This window comes from Lemur catta, chromosome 24, assembly GCF_020740605.2.
Source record: "Lemur catta isolate mLemCat1 chromosome 24, mLemCat1.pri, whole genome shotgun sequence".
NCBI lineage: Eukaryota > Metazoa > Chordata > Mammalia > Primates > Lemuridae > Lemur > Lemur catta.
In genome coordinates this window covers 2,433,986-2,456,251 of record NC_059151.1, presented here as the reverse complement: position 1 = coordinate 2,456,251, position 22,266 = coordinate 2,433,986, and the positions used below count along the sequence as shown (strand labels likewise).

Below are 22,266 nucleotides of genomic sequence, written 5' to 3'. Positions count from 1 at the left end.
GAAATAATCATAGTTTAGGGGAGAAAATGTGCTCTGAGATGTGGACTTGTGTACTTGTGGAAGGACGTTTATCAAGATGTTTGTCATAACCAAACATTTAAAAACACACTAAACGCTGTGACAGAAATGCATCTCAGAGCACGAACTGAGCTGTGCAGTCGACATAAAACTTAAAAACATTTTCTAGAACAACTTAATTTTTATCTTGAGCTCATTCCACCAGAAGGGTAAGACACATTCCCAGGCGATTAAGAACTGAGTTACACCTGAGTGTAACATCTGAGTCCTGAGACACTCAAGTCCGGAGCCAGAAACTCAGCTGATGTCAGCCAACAGCTTATCATGTGTGCAAGTGGCTTCTCGTGGCTTCCTCATTTACAACTTTCCCAGTTTCCATATTAGTAACCACCATGTAAGCTGCACGGGCCCACATTTCAGGATGTCATGAGGATTCACAACTTAGAAAACTTGCAACGATCCACTTTTCCAATCACCCAAATATTTCAAAGAAATGGGTGCGACTGTTGCCCCATGCCAACAGGACGCAGAGGCATGTGGGATCAAAGTCAATCACCTTCCACCTTCCCACCTCCACGTCTGCCCATGGGATTATTATACTCTCCTGGTAGCATGGGCTGTTTATACATGAACTTTTTTTTTAACGTATGTAGTAATTGTAGGATAAGAACCTGATTCAGGTTCCAAACTTATACGCTCAACTTTTAAGTTGCTTAAGAACAGGCAGACCTACGCCAATGAGACATACATTTCAAAACAATCCATTTTTATTGATTGATTTCTTGGTGGTGCAATCTAAGTGGAAAAAGATATCTAGGAGCTCTGCTAAATACGGTTTTCATGGGAAACTGATAAGGAATTTTTGGCGATTGATCTCTTTCTGGCTGCAGGTTAGCCGATGCCTGGGTCAGGTTTTTCAGGCAAAAAAACCCACTCAGGGACCTGAGAAACAGCCGCCCGGCCGGGGACAGGGGGTCAGGCGGATTCGGGCTGGCTCGAGTGACAAGCAGGCGTCTATGAGCCCGCGGGCGGGGAGGGGACGCGCGCCCAGCTGGAGGCTTCAGTGCAGGGTCGGAGGGAGGGGACCCGGCGCCGCCCGGACGGGAGGGGACGCGGGGAACCGCGCGCAGGTGACTGTGGCCGGGAAGCCCAGTCCCGGATGCACGGCCGGCCTCCCGGGCGCCTGGATCGCGGCCAGGTCCGCACCCTTCGGCTGGGCGTGGGTGGCCTCGTGTGCGCGCGACGGCCACCCGGGACGCCGGCCAGGAAGTGAGCGGGGGGCGGGGCGGGCTGCAAAGGGCGCGGGGGGAGGGGGAGGGGAGGAGTCCGGGGGGGAGGGGGCAGGGGTGGGAGGGGGAGGGATGGAGTCCGGGGGGAGGGGGCAGGGGTGGGAGGGGGAGGGCGGAGGGGGAGGACGGGGCAGGGGGTCAGGGGGAGGAGGGGAGCGGGGCAGGATGCAAAGGGCGCGGGGGGAGGGGTGCTGGGGGGGAGGGATGGAGTCCGGGGGGAGGGGGAGGGGGAGGGGGCGGGGCGGGGAGGAGAAAAGGGCGCGAGGCGTCCCGGCCGCGCGGCTGCTCGCGGGGGGCGGCCAGGTGCGCCCGAGATGGCTCCGCGCCCGGGGCCGGGGCTGTCGCCGCCGCTACTGTCGCTGCTGCTCCTGGGGCCGCTGGGCCCCCTGTGCCCGCGCGCCCAGGACGCCGTGGAGCTGGCCTTCCTCACCGAGCAGCCGCTACGCCTGCTGAGCCCCGCCTTCCTGTCCTTGACCATCGACGCCAACCTGGCCACCGACCCGCGCTTCCTCGCTTTCCTGGGGTGAGCGCGGCATCCCGGCCCCGGCCCCTCTGCGGTCCTCCTGACCCCGCGCCGGCCCCGCCGGCCACTGTGCTCCCCCGGGCACCGCAGCGGCTTCCACCCGGAGCCTCCCGTCCCTGCCCCTCTGTCCCCATCCAGCCCCAGCCGCTGCTCCGTCCCGTCCGCCGTTCGCGCACCTGCCAGCCGGGGGGACAGGGGTAAGGGGAAACTGGGAAGGGAAACCGCCCACTCGCCCGGCACCGCCAGGAGGAGGGACCCCGGGCAGGTGCACCCGGAGGGCTGTGAGCGCGCGGATTTGCTGCGCAGGACAGGACAGTAAGATTATGGATCAGGCTGCCGTCTCCTGAACTCGTAGGAAGTTTATTTTCTTTCTTTCTTTTTTTTTTTTTGAGACAGAACCTCGCTCTGTCACCACAGGTAGAGAGCAGTGGCGTCATCACAGCTCACTGCAACCTCACACTCCTGGGCTCAAGTGATCCTCCTGCCTCAGCCTCCTGAGTAGCTGGGACTGCAGGTGCACGGGATACCACCAGCTAATCTTTTCTATTTTTTGGTAGAGACGGGGTCTTGCTCTTGCTCAGGCTGGTCTCCAACTCCTGGCCTCAAACGACCCTCCCGCCTCGGCCTCCCAGAGTGCTGGGATTACAGGCGTGGGCCACCGCGCCCCGCCCAAAACTTAACATTTTAACCATTTTAAAGTGTGCACTTCAGTGGCATTAAGTGCACTCACATTGTTGTGCAAATATCCCCAACTGTCTATCTCAGAACTTTTTCATCCTCCCAAACTGAGACTCTATACCCACTAAGCAGTAATGCTCTATTCCCTCCTCCCTGAGGTTTATTTTTATTTGAGTTGGTACCACACTGAAAATGGCTTTCTTCTTCTGGACTTAGTCCAATTTAGCATTTCTGCTTATCTTCCAGTGGTTTTGAGTGTCCCATGGCAGATGCCGTCCTTCCTAGAGTTCTTTGGTACCGTCAGCTGTTTCAGTCAGGGTGACTTCCAGGGTGACAACATTTCTGAAGTCCCCCCTTATTGCTTCATTTCCTAGTGCCAGGGCCCACGTACGTTTAGGAGCTGTGAAGCCACCAAGAAAAAATATGGTGAGGAGGAATCGCTGAAGTCTTTAATGAAGGAGACTCATCCTTTGGCCAATTTCCATCTTTTAATTTCTTTCCTAGCTTGGCACAGTGGCTCACACCTGTAATCCCAGCACTTTGGGAGGCCAAGGTGGGAGGATTCCTTGAGGCCAGGAGTTTGAGACCAGCCTGAGCAAGAGCAAGACCCCATCTCTATAAAAAATAGAAAAATTAGCCAGGTGTGGTGGCACATGCCTTGTAGTCCCAGCTACTCAGGAGGCTGAGGCAGAAGGATGGCTTGAGTCCAGGAGTTTGAGGTTGAGTGAGCTAGGCTGACAGCATTCCTGTCTCCAAAAAAAAAACCAAAAAGCTCTTGCCCAGATTAGAGCTCCAAGTTGCCTGCAGTGGCCTAGAAGAACAATCTTGCAGTTAGATTGAGAGTCAGACGACTCCCCTTTCAAACAATACGACTTCTCCCTCCAAGGCCTACACAGCTGGTTGCTAGGAAATAGGTCCGACCCGGAGAGAAGGAAGTGAAAATGTTTGACTGGAGTGTCTTGGAAAAAATAAATATATTTTCTTGCTTGTCTCCTTGCTTCACAGTTCTCCAAAGCTTCGTACCTTGGCCAGAGGTTTGTCTCCTGCGTACCTGAGGTTTGGTGGCACTAAGACAGACTTTCTAATTTTCGATCCCAGGAAGGAACCAACTTTTGAAGAGAGAAGTTACTGGCAATCTCAAGTCAACCAGGGTGAAACTTTTTAAAAGATTAATTATGTATTTTAATTAATTTGAGTCCATCATGAGAATACTCGGAGAAAACTGTGCTTGCTCTCACCTAACGAGACAGGAATGCCCCCCCCCAGACCCATGGAGGCACCTAAGCAAAAGGAGGACGCGGTGGGCAGGGTTCTTGTCACCATGCGTGAGTGGACGTGAGACTTCACAGAAAAGCTGTGCTGGGTACAACTGAGGGTTAATCGTGCTGTGAATGGAACAATGGTCGTAGCTGAAGGACAGAGCTGCTGTAATACAGATCACACCTGTAATCCTAGCATGCTGGGAGGCTGATGTGGGAGGATCGCTTGAGGTCAGGAGTTCGAGACCAGCCTGAGCAAGAGTGAAACCCCCTCCCCCATCTCTACTAAAAATAGAAAAAAATTAGCTAGGCAACTAAAAACAGAAAAAATTAGGCAGGCGTGGTGATGCTCACCTGTAGTCCCAGCTACTCAGGAGGCTGAGGCAGGAGGATCGCTTGAGCCCAGGAGTTTGAGGTTGCTGTGAGCGAGGCTGACACCACGGCACTCTAGCCCGGGCAACAGAGTGAGACTGTCTCAAAAGAAAAAAAAAAAAAAAATATATATATATATATATATATAAAATAAAAATACTATATACATAATTAAATTATAATAATGTGGGTATAATATACATACTCATGAGGAATATTTAATCATTTCATACATTACATATTTTTCTTCTGCTTATTGTCTCCAGTTAGGAAGTATTTAGAACAGTTCATCAGTAATTGGGCCAAAATTAACAGAATAGTAATTAGAAAACTAGAAAAAAGGCAGGAGGGTTCTCTTTGGAGAATCTCTTCTCTTTGGAAGAGTTTAGGTTTAGACTCGGCCCTTTCCCGCCAGTCACGTGTGTCTGAAAGCTCTCATGAGTTTAGGTGGGAAAGTGTCCTTGGCTTATCGGTTTTCTTCATGCTGTTGGTGGGCGCAGCACTGGGATTCTTCAGGTTCCTCTGGAACGTTCTACGTGAGCGCAGTGTGCAGCTTCCCAGAAGGGAAGTCGGCGGTGGGTCAGCCAGCCCTGGCAACGAGTGCCAGGCAACCTGTGGCCTTGTGACACAGGACGGTGGTGGCTTTTTCCAAGTGTGCAGGTTGTGGTCCCAGCAGCTTTGATGGTACCAAATTTAAAGGGAAAAAAGTCACCAGTACCGACCCTACCTTCCATTATAGTAGGAGGAAATCACCACAAGGCACATGTAGTCCGTGTAAAACAAATTTCTATGAATTTTGAAAGAGAACTGAAGTATGATGTCTTCAGTAGGGTTCTCTGGTTACTTAAGCTTCGGAGGAGGCTTCTGAAATTATCTCCCATGTGTGTGTGTCCAGTGTGTGTCTAGTGTTTCTGAGGAAACCTGCCCTTTGGTGGTTTTTTTGCGGGCATTGGTGAGCCTGTGAAGTTGACATGTGTAACAGAATCTATCTTTCTCTGATCTCATACCTCGTCACCAAAAATTTAGCTATCCTGCTTTAGTCTTATACATCGCTAACTAAATATGCTGTAAATAGCACTTCAGCCTTCTCTCGGTGCAAGCAGAGCCTCTAAATGGTCTCTTCCACTTGCAGATATTTGCAAATCTGGACCCATCCCTTCTGAGGTGCAGAAGAAGTTAGAGCTGGAATGGCCCTTCCAGGAGCAGCTGCTACTCAGAGAACAGTATCAGAAAAAGTTCAAGAACAGCACCTACTCACGTAAGAAATGAAAGGGACCCTGCAGATGTTCCGCCCCAAGAACATCTGGATAGGTTGGACTTGGGCTTGAATCTAGTGAGTGCTGCAGCCGGTGTGTACAGCTGTACGATACCCAAATACCAGCAAGAGTCATCTCACTTTGCTCACTAGCTGCAGAGTGAAAGATAGAACTCAACCCATCATTCATGATCATTAGATATACGTAAGTTTTCTGGTACAGGTCCCCTTGGAGGGTGTGCGCCACTTTAGAAGATGACAAAAACATTTGTCATGAGAACGTAGACTCATATCACTCATATCGTAAACTGGTTTGGGCAGGAAAAGGAAGCAGTATTACGGATGTCATTCTGGGTGTGACTGTGGAAAGGAGGACTCCCTTATTAAAATAATCATACTTAATGAGCAAATTCTTTTCTTTCCTCCACCTCTCTTCCTCATCACCCACTCTTCCCCACCCCCAGCACCCAGTCCCACGCTGGATGCTGGACGCCCTTCTACAAACTTACAGGGCATAATGCAATGTCTAGTTTATCTTCATCCGAAGGATCTTTCCACTTTCTCATACAGTAAGCTGTAAGAGTTTGGAAAATGTTTGGGAATAGGATAATTAGCTAGAAGGTTTTTTTTTTTTTATTGTCCTTCCTATTTGAGAGAAGAAATAGGCTGGGTGCCTCTTTTCTCTTAAGAGTAATTTTGTGGTGTTTACAACTAATTGATCACAACCAGTTACAGATTCCTTTGTTCCTTCTCCACTCCCACTGTTTCACTCGACCAGCCTTTAAAAAGAAAGAGAGAAGAAACAAAAAAGAGTAATTTTGAACTCAGCCATCTATAGCCTGTATTCTAAGAGACGTTACTGTTTATGGTGTTATAAGAGGCGTATAGTGGAACTTCAAGCTACATAAATTCCAAGTGCCTTTGGAAGAATGAAGAAATAAAGGAAAGGAAAAGTATGAGTTGAATAAATACTCTAAAATGCAAACACCCTGGTTTTTTTGAAGGTGCTATAATCTTTGTAAAGGAGATAGGCAATAACAGTGTTATAACCGTAAGGGTTTTTAACGATTTACAGACAGTTTTCACATGTGCCACTTCAACCTTGGTATTTGGGGTACGCACGCGATGGTGCCTGTGCCAGGCCTACAGAGCCACAGCTGAGGCTCCCGTGGGGTAAAGATGTCACCCCGATCTTATTTCAGCCTGTGAGCGGGAGAGCTGGATCTGGAACTCAGCTCTTACAATTCCTGATCCAGGGCACTTTCGACAACATGATTTTGCAATATATAAACCTACAGTGGAGTTTCGACTAAGGTAGTGGAGTCACCCCTTTGTAACAGGCTCTAGTAATGGCACTGCCACCAAATGGCTGTGTGATATTGGGCAAAGCACTTAATTTATCTGGATCTCAGTTTCCTCGTAGAAAAATGGAGGTGGAGGTTTGGCATAGATGTGGTGACCCCAAAGCCTCCCTTTTGTCCTCAGCGGTGGCTCTAAGATCCAGTAGAATTCTGGGTTGCAGGACTCTGGCAGCGTTTCACACCCTGACGTCTGTCACTTGATGGTAGGCAGCAGTCTGTGGAAGTGGGTGACACAGCAAATATCACAACACCTAAAGCAGGTCAGGTGCAGCAACTCACACCTGTCATCCCGGCACTTTGGGAGGCCAAGGTGGTAAGACTGCTTGAAGCCAGGAGTTCAAGACCAGCCTGGGCAATATAACAAAACCCGATTTCTATAAGAAGTAAGAAAAATTAGCCAGGCGCAGTGGCACGCACGTCTAGCCCCATCTACTTGGGAGGCTGAGGCAGGAGGATCACGTGGGCCCAGGAGTTCAAGGCTGCAGTGAGCTATGATTGTGCCACTGCACTCCAGCCTCGACTACAGTGAGACTGTGTCTCAGAAACAAATAAACAAACAAAAATGCACCGAAAGCAGCTTGCTAGAGTAATTTCTGCTTGGCAGCCTTTATCAGCAATATTAAATCTAGGATGTTAAATCCAGGAATTACTTGGATACTACAGTTATCCAAGTCATTCAGCCCAGAGACTTAGAAACAAAAAAGAACAAAGTCACTTTTAAGGAGAAAGGTTATAAGTTTGACAGTTTTTTTAAAAAAACTCTTCTCACAGTGAATCACTGTGTAACAAATCACTCTAAGTATATGTGAATAATTGCAAGAACTTATGCATATGATTATTGATTTAAAGGTAACACTTAAAATTATATTATTGCCACTCTCAAAAAGTAATTGTAGACTAGCTAATGGTTAAAAAAGCACAGTATAGAAATTCCCAAACTCTTGGTAGCACCTTAGTGTCTCAGAAATTTTTTTACACCATAAAGAGGCTAAAAATTTTGATTTTTTTTTCAGTGTTTTTCTTTTGTTTGTTTGGTTTTTTGAGACAGAGTCTCGCTGTGTTGCCCGGGCTAGAGTGAGTGCCGTGGCGTCAGCCTAGCTCACAGCAACCTCAAACTCCTGGGCTTAAGCGATCCTCCTGCCTCAGCCTCCCCAGTGGCTCAAACTACAAGCATGCGCCACCATGCCCCGCTAATTTTTTTTCTATATATATTTTTTAGTTGGCCAGATAATTTCTTTCTATTTTTAGTAGAGACGGGGTCTCGCTCTTGCTGAAGCTGGTCTCGAACTCCTGACATCGAGCGATCCACCCGCCTTGGCCTCCCAGAGTGCTGGGATTACAGGCGTGAGCCACCGCACCCGGCTTTTTTAGTGTTCTGATTATTATGTTGTTAGGTCTAAACAACCTAACAGTAATGGTTATTGTCACATCCAATAGATGTTGATATTTTTCCCTTGCAAACTTAAAAGATCCTGTATTGCTTCTGTGAATAGAGGTGTCTGGTTAGATTTGAATTTCAGAGAAATAATATTTTTTTAGCATTAAGTATTTCTCGACTATTGCATAGGACATACACTAAAAATTATTCATTACTTATCTGAAGTTTCAATTGAACTAGGTGTGCTATATTTTTCTTTGCTAAATCCTACAACCATATCCGTGAATTCTCTGTGGCTCCCTAGGGGGCCTTGGCATGTAGTTTGGAAACCATGGTCTTATAGCCCTAGGCCAATTTTTTAATGTAAAATTCTATTCATTTTAAATTGATAAATCATATATATAGGATTTTTTAAAAATATTTTAAATATAATTAAAATTACCAAAATATTTTATAACTGAGTTCATGAGTAGAGTTATTTAGATTATGAAGAGAGGGATCTATGCTGACTCATGACAGTCTGGCTGTGCGTGTTGAGCACTGAGCCATAAATTGTGGTTTCTCCAATTCACCTGATGTCACTTGAACAAAACGGTGAGTGCCGGGCCAGAGCTTCTGGTTTCTTCTCCCGGGACTCCATTCAAATGAAATCAGATTTTTTTTTTTAATTTCCTTGTCCAATTTTGTTGTTTCTTGGATATAATTATAGTCACTTTTTAGGAATAGAACTCCTTCGATTTAACAACAGAAATATTATAGAAATTCACTGTGAAGAGCAAGTCTGGAAGACTTTGTCATTGTGGGTGTTGACCTAACCATTAAATTATATATAATTTCTCTCAGGAAGCTCAGTGGATATGCTGTACACTTTTGCAAATTGCTCAGGACTGGACTTGATCTTTGGTCTAAATGCATTACTAAGAACAGCAGATTTGCAGTGGAACAGTTCTAACGCTCAGCTGCTCCTGGACTACTGCTCTTCCAAGAATTATAACATTTCTTGGGAACTAGGCAATGGTAAGTACCCCAGCGGACATGTCATTCATAAGGAGATTGCCCACCAGCATTATTTTTTCCTATTTCTGACATTCTTTTTCGTATTAGCAAATATACTTCTGCCTGGGCACATTCTTGCAAGTGCTCAACAATGCAACATTTGGAACTGCATATGGCAGAAAACTCCTTTATAATATATCCCAGAACCTACTGCGATTCCCAGTTTATGTTATGCTTGAGGTGAGAACCACTAGTTGCAGCCAGCAGCCTTCCTGGCTCCTGGGCTCCCTTGAGATTTTCAAAGTCACTTGACCTTGTTATGCTCGTCAGCCTGGACTTAGCAAAACTGTGAAGCAGGCAGTTTGGTTTCACTGTTCCCTTCCTTTCTCTGTTTCTCAGCTTGTCAGTTAATCTCAGCAACTCATCCCAACCTTCATTACATGCTCCAGCTGTCTAGAACTTTCTGCTATAGAATCGTACTGGGGTCAAGCTCCTGATTGTCTCCTTCTTCACTTTTTTGCAAGGAACTTATAAATTCTAACTAAAGTATTAATGATTAGCCACATTTATTCAAAACATTTATAGCGCTTTCTCCATACATCAGCCAATGGAACTGAAGATAAAATGGGAAATGAGATGTCATATAATGAGCATGTCTTCCTCCTGCCCAAACTCTTTTTAAAGTAAATTAGCTTATTAAATAGTGAACTTTATTATGTTTTCCAAATATCCATTAGCTTAATAGTCCCATTGTAAACTTTATTTATTTATTTATTTATTTTTGAGACAGAGTCTCATTCTGTTACCCGGGTGAGTGCCATGGCATCACCCTAGCTCACAGCAACCTCAAACTCCTGGGCCCAAGCAATCTTCCTGCCTCAACCTCCCAAGTAGCTGGGACTACAGGCATGCGCCACCACACCTGGTTAATTTTTTATTTTTAGTTGCTCAGCTAATTTTTTCTATTTTTAGTAGAGATAGGGTCTCACTATTGCTCAGGCTGGTCTCAAACTCCTGACCTCAAGCGATCCTCCCACCCAGGCCTCCCAGAGTGCTAGGATTACAGGCGTGAGCCACCAGGCCTGGCCATATTATTAACTTTAAATTATTATACCTTCTCACACATCAGTTATATAGTTTAGTTTAAATTTTTGTTTTTCTGGAATACTTTCTTCATAACTGAGGGTTTTACTTTCCTTGACTTTGAATTCTAAGTTTTTGTAATTTGGAAAATGTTCTTTTGTTTTTATATGCTGCTGTATGTTTGCTTTTATTTTTTAATTTTTTTAATTTTTTTTGAGACAGAGTCTCACTCTGTTGCCGGGACTAGAGTGCCTTGGTGTCAGCCTAGCTCACAGCAACCTCACACTCCTGGGCTCAAGCGATCCTCCTCCCTCAGCCTGCCAAGTAGCTGGGACTACAGGCATGCGCCACCATGCCCGGCTAATTTTTTCTATGTATTTTTAGTTGTCCAGCTAATTTCTTTCTATTTTTTAGTAGAGAGGGGTTCTCGTTCTTTCTCAGGCTGGTCTCAAACTCCTGAGCTCAAATGATCCTCCTGTCTTGGGCTCCCAGAGTGCTAGGATGACAGGCGTGAGCCACCGCGCCCGGCCTGTACGTTTGCGTTTAAATAAAACATTTCTGAGTGAATATTATTTTGAGAATTGCTGTCTTTCAGAACCTAACAGTTTCCGGAAGAAGTCTGGTATTTTCATCGATGGATTTCAGTTAGGAGAAGATTTTATTGAATTGCATAAACTTCTAAGAAAGTCCACTTACAAAAATGCAAAGCTCTACGGTCCCGATGTCGGTCAGCCTCGGGGAAAGACTGTTAAGATGCTCAAGAGGTAGGAGCTAGAAGATACTGAACCGCTTCTTAAAAGTAAACATTCCCCTCTGGTGACGAATCCTCCGTAGTCCACGTTACTAAATAATTTGCTGCCTGACTGCAAGGTTTACCGAAAGAAGAAATATTGATTAGTTCATCATATCAAGGATTCCAGGGCAAATGGCATCTAGGATAAAATTTGCTATCAGAATGAGAAAGTTAGTGTTTCCCTGATCCTAAAGCAGTAACCAGACTATTTCTAGGGAATAAAATCCTCATGCATATATTGTTTATGTATGTGTGTGTGTATTGCATATGATGGTTAAATGATAATAGAATTTTTCTTCTAGATTCCTGGAGGCTGGGGGAGGTGTGATTGATTCAGTTACATGGCATCAGTAAGTATGTCTCCTATTCTTGATACTAGGAAAGTAATGCCAGCTTTATGTATTACCTAGTTTTCAAAAACTTATTTCCATTTAACTGCTAATTAGCTCTATTGTACAAATAAGACACAAATGGTGTCTCAAGAAGCACTGTAGAATTTTAATATTAATAAAACAAAAATTTTAAGTTTTCTTAAATACTGTAGTGGTTTCTATTAATATAAAGATCAAGGTATCCTGCCAATTAACCCATGGAACTTACAAGTAGCTAAAACCAATTGCTTGCCAAAGAATGGGTAACCAATGGATACCTACTCTCTTAACTGTGTCTGCTCAAGACAGAGCAACGGATTTCTAGTTCTTTGGATAGAATGGACTCTTCCTCATATCGTCCTTCCATATTGGCCTTTCCTTGATAGAATTTCTGCCTTTTTTTTAACTAATAGGTGGGTGGGAGTGGTAGGAAGAACAAGGTCAGCAATTAACATAAAAACAGAAAGTAAAGTTTGTCCTGTTTTTTTCCCCTGAATATTTTCTGAATAATTTAGCTACTATTTGAATGGACGACTTGCTACCAAAGAAGATTTTCTCAACCCTGATGTGTTGGACACTTTTATTTCATCTGTGCAAAAAATTTTTCAGGTAATAGTCTTCTTAAAAGTTTTAACGTAAAACTAGAATCCTTAGTTTATAGTCTAGTTCTAAATTCCATAAGTGTGCTTATATTTACATGTTTTTCTAATTTTGGAGAACAAACACTATGACGTATTCACCACTGGTTTACCCCTTAACATTAGGTCTTACTGATGTATGTTGATGAGAAATTAAAAACACTTAGTGGCATTAACTACCATAGACCACATGAATGGGTTTGTTTACATTCCTTCCACACCGTAGTATTCCAGTAAAAGAAAATTGCCTGAGACCTGAATGACTGTGAGCGTATTTTGTAACTATATAGCTCGGATGGGTCCAGGAATGCAGGTTTTGGACGCTGTTGATGTTCAACGCTGCAGCTGGTCAGCTTGTTTGCAGCTATCATGGAGACTTTCCTGTTGCTTAGGTGGTGGAGGAGACGAGGCCCAGCAAGAAGGTCTGGCTGGGAGAGACGAGCTCTGCGTACGGGGGCGGGGCGCCCTTGCTCTCCAACACCTTTGCAGCTGGCTTCATGTGAGTGAAGCCGCACAGGCCCCGGGGGTCCAGCCTTCTGTCCAGCTGAAATACTCCTCCGCCAAAAACCAGATCAAACACGGTGTCAGTGGCTGAGCCCCGAAATTTGTGCCAGACTTTGCATGAAAATGATTTACCAAAGCTTGTTGGGCATCTTTGACAGGTGTCTCAAATTAATCCTTGTAAGAATTAATTGTTTTATAATATAACTATGCTCTGTAAATATGCCCAAGGGTCCTTCCTCTGAGGAAGTGCCTTGTAAAAGAATGCCCGTCTAGAGCTTTGGCTCTGAGAAGGACACTTAGCATTTGCAGCTGTATTTATAGATTCCCAAGAAGTTTAGAGCCTGAGGTCACACCAGAGAGGCTGTCAATGAATTTAAAGATTTCCTAAATCACCCCGTTCCCCAACACTACAAACGTGATTGCTTTAAACTCCCAGTTTACTTACATTCAATCACTGTGTTAATCTATAATTCCGTATCCTCACATTGAGGTGTTTTTTCTCTTTCCTCTTCCATCCTCATTCTTTATAAACCCAGAGTAAAGCACAAATCCTTTGTGCTTCTGTGGGCAGGAGTAGAGAAAAGAACAGAGGTGTTTGTTTTGCCATTAACTAAAGATTTGGGATGGGAGGATTTGGAATGTGTCTGCTCTGCTTTGCGGAGGGACCGCTCTGGCGCACCCAGTCTGCTAGGACTGGCTGTCACGCTGTCGCGGGGGCAGATGTGGCGGGAGGGACTCTGCCGTGCGCAGTCGCCATTCCACTCCAGTGACCTATTTATAATCAATGCTGCTTTGCTGGTTTACTGTTAATTCGTCCCACATAGAAGGCGAAGGCAGGATAGTGTGTAATTAGAATTGAGCAATTTTGTTTCCAAACCTGAACAAAGCTTGGTCTGTGTCTCAGGTGGCTGGACAAACTGGGCCTGTCGGCCCGGATGGGCATCGAAGTGGTGATGCGGCAGGTGTTCTTTGGAGCCGGAAACTACCACCTAGTGGATGAGAACTTCGAACCTTTACCTGTGAGTGACTGTTATTTTCCTGTTTCTAGGAGTAACATGTACTCAGGGACCCTGATCCGAACCTCCCAGGAATCGTCAGTCCTCTCAGTAAATAGCCAAATCCAGTGATGCCAAGTCGGAGGGAACCTTCGAGATCATCCATTCTAACATTTCTTTGTCTCCAGAGAAGAAATCAAGAGCCTAGAATGACTTTTTTAAACGTGGGCCATTTGGGGTGGGGTGTGGATTATTTTTTTTTAAAGGGATAATTTGACATTTTATGGCTCATTTTACAAGAAAACAAACTTGGATCAAAAATGTTTTGCAAAGTAAATCCAAACACTTATCTTTGTTTATCTGTGGAGGTATGTCTAAACATTTGGCTTTGAGCTTTGCTTTGAATTTTTGGATAAAAGACAACCAAGAATATTTAAACTCTCTTATCAATGGACTGCATTCTTGAACTGTATCTCCTAGCGGCTATGACCCTCTGAATTATGGAAATAGAGTCCTACAGTGAGAAAAAGGGTCACACAAACTATTGCCCTCTGATTCATGGTGCTCACATGCACCAAAAAAAAAAAAAAAAGATGAATCCTATTTAAATACCCCTAAGATAACAGTCACACTCTGTACGATAACTATTTGCTCAACCACTGGTTTTGTTAAATAATGAAATAAGTAATGATCTATTTTTGTCTCTCCTTTCCCCAACCACCACAACTAGGATTACTGGCTCTCTTTTCTGTTCAAGAAATTGGTGGGCACCCGTGTGTTCATGGCGAGTGTGAAAGGTCGAGCCGGAAGCAAACTTCGCGTGTACCTTCATTGCACAAACATCAACCAAAGGCAAGTATGACACGCGGCCTTGACCCGCCAGCAAGTTTTCACTGGTAGAGCACACAACTTCCTACTCAAACACCCTCTTGCCACGTGTATATACAGTGGGTCTAAGATGTGTCAGGGTCCTTTTTTGTTCTGCTCTGCTTTTTGTATTCATAGTGATCTGATGCTAGAGTCTAAATTTTGAAAAAATGCTGCTTAAACATAGGCATTTGCAGTCCAGCAAAGATTTATACAATGATTCTAACTGTCATAATCTATAATGGAAACACACCCTGAATTTTAATAAATAGTAGGAACGTAAGAAAATATTACTATTTTTATATGAACAATTAATTCACTGAAGGACTATTGAGTGAATATGAATATGAATTAATATGAATATATTTATCTCCTTGCATCAAACCTGATACATTTAATAAGGAAGAAGAAGAACTGAAAGAAGAAGAACAATAACACCAACGACAATATTATTTTCAAAAGTTGCAACCACGATTCCTGGAGCTGAGAGGCCGCAGAGATCTTTGTAGCCTTGCCCTCTTCCTTAGGTAGCAAAGAATGTTGCTAAATCTCAGGATTTTTCTCTCCTAATTAGTTTCACTCTATCATTCCTGATAGGACGGTACTAAAATGCTAATTCTAGCCAAAAACCCCACCTTACCATTTTCCATTTCTGGCGACTGGGAGCTCCATAGAGAGTGAGGAAACCTCTAGGAAGTAGTGGGGGGATGGTTTGAATGGATCAATTCTGAAAAGTGTCAATAGATTTAATTTGCTTACTTGTTTTGGTCTTTTTCTAAGGCTAGGTTAAAAGCCCCTTGTTGATATAGTTTATAATTTGAATTTTACCATTTAACTTTCTAGCACCTCAGCCAGCCAAGCAGCAAAGACCTCAGGGTGCTCTAGCCCAGAACGTGGTAGCATGAAGAGCAATGTTTTTTATCATGTTTTCAAAACAGGACCACGTGAGTGGTGTGATAGTATGTATCATAAAAGGAAAGACAGTAAGAGGTCCCATCATCAACATGGATGCTAATACTTAGTATCCATGATCACATTTGTAATTTAGTTTTTAATTGCTCAAGTGAGATAAATATTTGTATTGAGTTGACCTATTTGCTTTCAGCCCAAGGTATAAAGAAGGAGATTTAACTCTGTATGCCATAAACCTCCACAATGTCACCAAGCACTTGCAGTTACCCTATTATTTATTTAACAAGCAAGTGGATAAATACCTTGTAAAACCTTCAGGACTTGACGGATTACTTTCCAAGTAAGTAATTTTTCTTATTCCTTCCAAACTTTCAATAAATTACTGGCATTTATCAGAATAGAGAGTTTTGATAGGAAGCAAAAAAGAAAAGAGTCAACTATTTCAAGTTCTCATAATTTTTAATATTCAGGAAGTTTATAGATGAATACTTACTTGTACAAGTGTAACCCTGAGAGTCCAAAGCAGAAGGATATGAACACCAGCTAGCAGTTATCTTAGAGAATAGTTTGCTTTTCAAAATAACTTGATATATTAACATCCACTCAATGCATTTACATTATTTATTGTAAAAAGACTTGATAACACAGTCCTAAAACAAAACATAACTCTATATAATTACTATTAAGGGCATGTCAGTTGGTATAAAATATTGTACCACATGAGATGGGTGTGATTCTCTTACAGCGATAAAGTAATTTTTTAATTGGTTAGAGTAAGAAAAAAAAGTGGCCAGAAATGTATTTCTAGGTGGATTATTTGAAGTGAGTTCTAATGTATGTATGTATGTATGTGTGTGTGTGTGTGTGTGTGTGTATATATGTATTTTTTTTGAGACAGTCTCGCTCACCCTGGCTAGAGTGCAGTGGTGTCATCATAATTCACAGCAACCTCAAACTCCTGGGCTCAAGCGATCCTCCTGCCTCAGCCTCTCGAGTAGCTGGGACTACAGGCATGTGCCACCATGCCCAGCTAATTTTTCCTATATATATCTTTAGTTGGCCAGATAATTTCTTTCTATTTTTAGTAGAGACAGGGTCTCGCTCTTGCTCAGGCTGGTCTCGAACTCCTGACCTCGAGCGATCCACCTGCCTCGGCCCCCCACAGTGCTAGGATTACAGGCGTGAGCTACCGCGTCCGGCCTCAAATTTTTAAGGACAATTGGATTGTCTTTTCTTCAGGCTAAACGTTCCCAGTTTCTCCAAGGACTTCTTTTGGCTCTATGTAGCAGATCCTGATCACACATTTCATGTTTTATAATTAGAAAACTGAAATTATGGATGTTTTATTTCCCAAAATTCTTTTGATGTGTACATATTACCTCTATTCTTTTCTCTTTAAAATTTTGCAAAAAAAAGTATCTTAGGTAAGTTTATGAGTGCAAGATTTAAACACTTGCTCATATTAATGACTTCAGAAAGTTAAACAATGGCCACCTTTACAAATTATTTCTTACATGAACAACTTGTATATTGCCTATGAGGGTCCTGCATAGTAAGTATTTAAGAAATATTTGAGTGAACATATTTTTCATGTAAAAGCAGTATTTATCTCTGATAAATTTTGCCCAGTGTCCCCCATTCGGTCAAATCCATCATTTGCTAATTCATTCCAGCTTTGTTTCATTTGAAACTTGACAAATATGTCTTCTGTTTTTTTGGCGTCATGTTATTGACTTCAAAATATAAAGCAAGATGCTACCCTCAAATAAAATCCCACCCTCACTGCCCAGCCTGGTGTGAAAACAATCAGCATACTTGAAGCTTACACTCGGTGTACGTACAGCGTCTTTTAGGTATATCTGTGCTGATGGAACAGCACAGCCTGATGGTATAGCACCTTGCCCATGCTCTTCATCTCACCCCCAGCATTATCAATTCCCAGTGATCCGATCGACCTTCAAACTCTGTAGAAAATACCCTCCCAAAAGCATAGCTGAAACTTTTGTGTATACTCTTGCAAGGTCCTTAATTTCATGCAAAACAGACTCTTACGCCTGTCATTTGGAGATATTTTCAAGACCTGTTTTAGTTTGTGGTTTCCTGATGATGGTCAGGGCCTTTCCTCCCTCTCCCCCTCTAAAAACCGATGTGATATAGGCGTTAAAACAAAAACCAACGCATGTGGACTTGAGTACGACAGCCGTGCAGGCCTGTCAGCCTCTGGCACGATCGTGGGTTTGTTGTCGATATTCTTAAGTTACAGAACCCAGAGCTGAGCATCTAACCAAGGTTGAGTGGAAACCAGTTTGACTGCTCACTGATACTTAATGAGGACAGAGTACAAGACATCTTGAAAAATGAAAAATACACAGGCAGTGGCTCACGCCTGTAATCCTAGCACTCTGGGAGGCTGAGGTGGGAGGATCGCTTGAGATCAGGCGTTTGAGACCCCATCTCTACTAAAAATAGAAAAAAAAAATTAGCCAGGCATGGCGGCATGCACCTGCAGTCCCAGCTACTCGGGAGGCTGAGGCAGGATAGCTTGAGCCCAGGAGTTTGAGGTTGCTGTGAGCTAGGCTGACGCCACGGCTCTCTAGCCTGGGCAACAGAGCGAGACTCTGTCTCAGAAAAGAAAAAGAGTGCTATCTCTTTTCATAACATTTGAGAATAAGGTAGAGGTAGAAGCATTGTTTGGAATTATGGAAGTAACTATCAGTAGAACAAAAGCAGACTAAAGCTTTCCTTCATAAGTTCCTGTCCATATTGGATTCGTTGCTATGAGCATGCATTAACTTGATTGAAATAATAACAAATATGTATAACAAACAACACTTGTCCTTACATTGTTTTTTTTTTCTTTTTTTTTTTTTTGACAGCTTTGAATTTGAATTCCAACAGTGAAATACACAGAAAACCTAATTTTTTCTGTGGTTTAGCCAAAGTTGTTTTGGTGTCATCACAGCAATACCTTCTACCAAATTATCTTAAAAACAGGGAGAGGAGTTAGACGGTTTATAGGCATAGTTATAAGTGGGAAATGTCAGTGACTGTCATTTTTATGTTACAGTCATGAAAATTCCATTGCATTGTCTCTATATACACATATACACACACACATAATTGTTTTATATAAAAATGGTTTCAATTATTGGTCATCAAATTAAACAACCACAACTCCAGAGGTTATGCTTACCTTCTTACACCTCCGTCATGTTGCCTAGTACAGACTGTATGTGTTCCATTTCCTGTAAAGGGCAGATAGTGAATATTTCAGGATTTGGGGCAATCTGGTCTCTGTCACAACTACTCAACTCTATCGCTGTAGCTTAAAGATTATCTAGGTCAAATACCTAACTGATACAATGTTAAAATACAAGTTATATTAATATAGGCTACCACAAAAAAAATTTTTTTGGTCTAAAAATGATTTCACGACTTTTGTAGGAGGCAGGGAGCGTGCACAGCTTGGCTAACTCAGCCTGTCTTTCTGCTTTGCAGGTCTGTCCAGCTCAATGGTCAAACTCTGAGGATGGTGGATGATCAAACCCTGCCCGCTCTGACGGAAAAACCTCTCCGCCCAGGAAGTTCCCTGGGCTTGCCAGCTTTCTCCTATGGATTTTTTGTGATAAGGAATGCCAAAGTTGCTGCTTGCATCTGAAAACAAAAGGCATACACTAGCTCTGAGACTGAATTTTTCAAATGTATTGATAAGAGGAAAGCAACTCAAACTACAGGAAGCAGATACATTATAATTCAGCTAGTGGGAGCTTCAGAAACATTGGGACAATTTCAGTGCTAGATTTAGCACAGGACTGCGATCTTTTTAAGTAGAGCACTGCTAACAATAATAGCTAATAATACCTTGTGCCAGACACTATTCTTAGCACTTTGCATGTACTATTTTCATCTATGAATGATGCCAATATGGTCAAGGGGCAAGAAAGTGAAGGATATAGTATAAGTTTTAACAAAGTGCTTAGTTGTTTTTATTCTTAAAAACAGGTATTAGAAGATTGTCCGATTCTTTCCTTCGTGGGCCAGCTCTATGTGTCCCCATCGGGAAAAGTTGACTGCTACAACCTTGAAACTGTGAAAGGTGCAAATAGATAGAAGAAAAACTGTCTATCGCACCTAAACAGAGAGTGAGACCCAGCTGCTGCTTTTCTTCCCTCTGTTCTGTTTGTCTTTGTCAGAAATAATATGTGAGAGGACAGGTGATTAGATGTGATAGTGTAAAAAATGGTTAATGACAATTCAGAGGGGAGAGATCATGTAAACTTCACATGGAATTTTAAAATGACTGTAAATGAAATCGATTTACTAAAAGGAAAAATTTTAGAAAACATCTATTACATTATAACCATCTGTTCATGTTTACTTTTTCTCTACCTTTAGTTCTTGTTTCAGTTGGGAAGCTTTTGGCTGCAAGTAACAGAAAAACCCTGATTCAAATAGCTTAAACAGTAAGGAGATTTATAATCCCACGTGACAAGAAGTTCAAGTAGGGCAGGCTCCAGCAGCTCCGTAAGTCACCAAGGATCCAGGTTCTTCCCATTTCTGCTCTGTTATCTTTAGTGCTGGCTTGGCTCACGGGCCCTGGTAGCATGATGGCTATAGCTGTTCCACAGACCCAGCCAGACCTGGTAGCAACCAGAGGAAGAGAGTGAGCCATTGTTTCTGTGTCTCCTTCCCACACTTGAACTCTTCTCAGAGGTCGGCTCAGCAAACCTCTCCTTGATGCCTCCTCAAGTCTTATTGGTCAGGAATGGGTCATGTGGCCATTTCCACAATCACTGCCAACAGCAGTGAGATTCCTGTCACTGTCTCAGAGTGATCCTCCTTTGGAGTGGAGAGGGTGTTGGCAAGTCTACAACACTGAACATTACAGTTCTGTGCTTTTCATCCGGGGACAGAATGTGTTATTTTCCCCTGCCTTTTAATCCTCTTAAGGATTAATATTCTTTATATTTATGCCTGCTATGGATATTGTCTCAGTTAAATTTAAGTACATTTAGAAGGAGCTAAAGCTGGAACTTAAATTTTGGATGCTTCAATTACCCTTAAATTTTATATGTAAGTGGTTTTTATATTTTCACATTTGAAATAAAGTAATTTTTATAACCTCAATATTGCATGATTATTCTTTTAATAAAGCCTGTGATTCCTACATTTGGAAGGCTTGTCTTCCTTGCTGCTTTGTTTGTTACTGCCTTTGTTTGTCCTTTCAGCCTCCCCAACACCAGAACAATTGACCTGAAGAAAAAGAGACTGTCGGGAACAAACACTGTTTCTGAACTCATCACGAAGATTAAATCATGACTGAAGTCGTGTCCTGTTTTCCTTGTCCTGTCCTCTCTGCTACTTCGAGGTCTAAATTCTTCCTCGTGTTATTATAATGGTCTCCTAATTAATTGTACATCCTGGCTTTTCTTAAAGTTCTTAAATGGCTTCCCATTTCTTATAGGCACATAAAGTCCTAACCTAAACCTGCACTTGCCTCTTTCTTCAGGCTCAACTCTTGTCACTCTCCATGAATCCTAGACTCCAACCACACATGGGTTGAGAAGTCTGAACATACACGCACTTTCACCTTTTGCTCCTATACGGTTTGTGCAGTTCCTTCTACTCTCTATCTAGGCTATTCTAACTCTCCTCTCTAAGTGGCAAACTTTCATGTTTACTAAGACCCAGCTCAAACACCCGCTTCAATACTTCCTCTTTCACTCTCATCACTTTCAACATTTTCCTTTGCTGCCATAGCACATGTTTTGGTTGATCCACCATTTAAATGAATCAATTTATTCACCACCTACTAGGTGCTATGTTCCTGCATTAGTCAGGGTTCTTCAGATAAACAATACCAATAGTGTGTGTGTGTATTAATATACATATATGTATAGAGAGAGATTTAAGGAATTGGCTCAAGCAATTATTGAGGCTGGTGAATCCAAAATCTAGAGTGGGCTGGCTGGCAGGCTGGGAGATCCAGGAAAGAGCCTACATTGCAGTTCAAGTCTGAAGGCCATTTGCCATTTGCAGGCAGAATTCCTTCTTGCCCAGGGGAGGTCAGTCTTTTGTTCTAGTCAGGCCTTAAATTCGTTGGATGAGGCCCACTCACTTTATAAAGGGCAATCTACTTCACTCAAAATCCACCAATTTAAATGTTAATCTCATCAGAAAACATCCTCACAGAAACATCCAGAACAGTGTGTGACCAAACATCTGGGCACCATGGCCTAGCCAAATTGACACACATAAAATTAACCACTTCAGTTCTTATGGGTCATAAATTTAAAAGGAAGCAAAAGGAGTTCCTGCTCAATCCTGAGTCATGCTAAATAAAAATCACGGGAGGCCATTATTTTGGCCTAAGCTTCTGCACTAAGCCCCCACTGACCAGGCTAAAAATCGAAATGAAGTCACCCAAACTGAACCTAAGCGGAGAATCGGGACAGACGGCCAACAGCCAACCTCCCAGCAGGCCGGTTCCGTCTTCAACGGGCCTGCAGGGAAATTCCTTGTTTTAATCCCTAACCCGAAGTAACGTGTTGTTAACCATCGTTTCCCTATTGTGTTTCCCGTCCCCGCCTTACAAGAAAAGCAACTCTGAAGTGCCTAATCCGCTTTTTGCTCTTTGTTTCTGCTTTCTTCAGCCCTTTTTCTGTCATAAGACCAATTTTTCTATTTTACAGAACGAAGCGTCGCCCACTTCCAGAAACACAACGGCATGTGACATCTTCACATTCACTGTCATTTTGTCTCTTGACAGCAGGAACTCCTTTTGCATCAAACGTGCCCCCTTCCAGGGGGAGCGACTAGGACAACCCCGGTTTCACAAGCACAAACCTGAAAGGCGCCCGGCCACGGCAAGCGGCCCTTCCCGGCAGGCACGCACAGGCGCCCTGCCGATGCCACTGCGCATGCCCGCCGCTGACGGGGCGCGCGAGAATGACGTCAGCCTGGGCGCGCCCCCG

The 22,266-nt window shown here is 43.3% G+C and overlaps 1 protein-coding gene and 2 long non-coding RNA genes across 5 annotated transcripts; 1 reads left to right on the top strand and 2 right to left on the bottom strand.

The window, feature by feature from the left end:
- The first annotated feature begins 1,601 nt into the window (after positions 1-1,601).
- HPSE (heparanase) lies at positions 1,602-20,419 on the top strand. The gene is made up of 12 exons (XM_045536693.1): positions 1,602-1,830; positions 3,514-3,659; positions 5,272-5,397; positions 8,977-9,150; positions 10,808-10,976; positions 11,308-11,355; positions 11,892-11,985; positions 12,407-12,513; positions 13,423-13,537; positions 14,244-14,365; positions 15,486-15,632; positions 18,791-20,419. Exons 1-12 carry the CDS (start codon positions 1,622-1,624, stop codon positions 18,948-18,950), a joined length of 1,617 nt encoding a protein of 538 aa, XP_045392649.1. The 5' UTR covers positions 1,602-1,621; the 3' UTR covers positions 18,951-20,419.
- Positions 3,667-4,162, bottom strand: LOC123627244. The gene is made up of 2 exons (XR_006731213.1): positions 4,122-4,162; positions 3,667-3,893 (listed from the first exon to the last, which is right to left on the bottom strand). It is a non-coding gene; the product is annotated as an uncharacterized LOC123627244 (long non-coding RNA).
- Positions 4,212-22,197, bottom strand: LOC123627241. Of its 3 annotated transcripts, XR_006731204.1 has the most exons (5): positions 22,139-22,197; positions 19,682-19,932; positions 18,486-18,537; positions 10,909-11,075; positions 4,217-4,237 (listed from the first exon to the last, which is right to left on the bottom strand). It is a non-coding gene; the product is annotated as an uncharacterized LOC123627241 (long non-coding RNA). The 3 variants fall into 3 exon arrangements; XR_006731205.1 differs by lacking the exon at positions 10,909-11,075 and having other exon boundaries at positions 4,212-4,237; XR_006731206.1 differs by lacking the exons at positions 4,217-4,237; positions 10,909-11,075 and adding an exon at positions 6,162-6,173.
- Between the last annotated feature and the right edge of the window lie 69 nt (positions 22,198-22,266).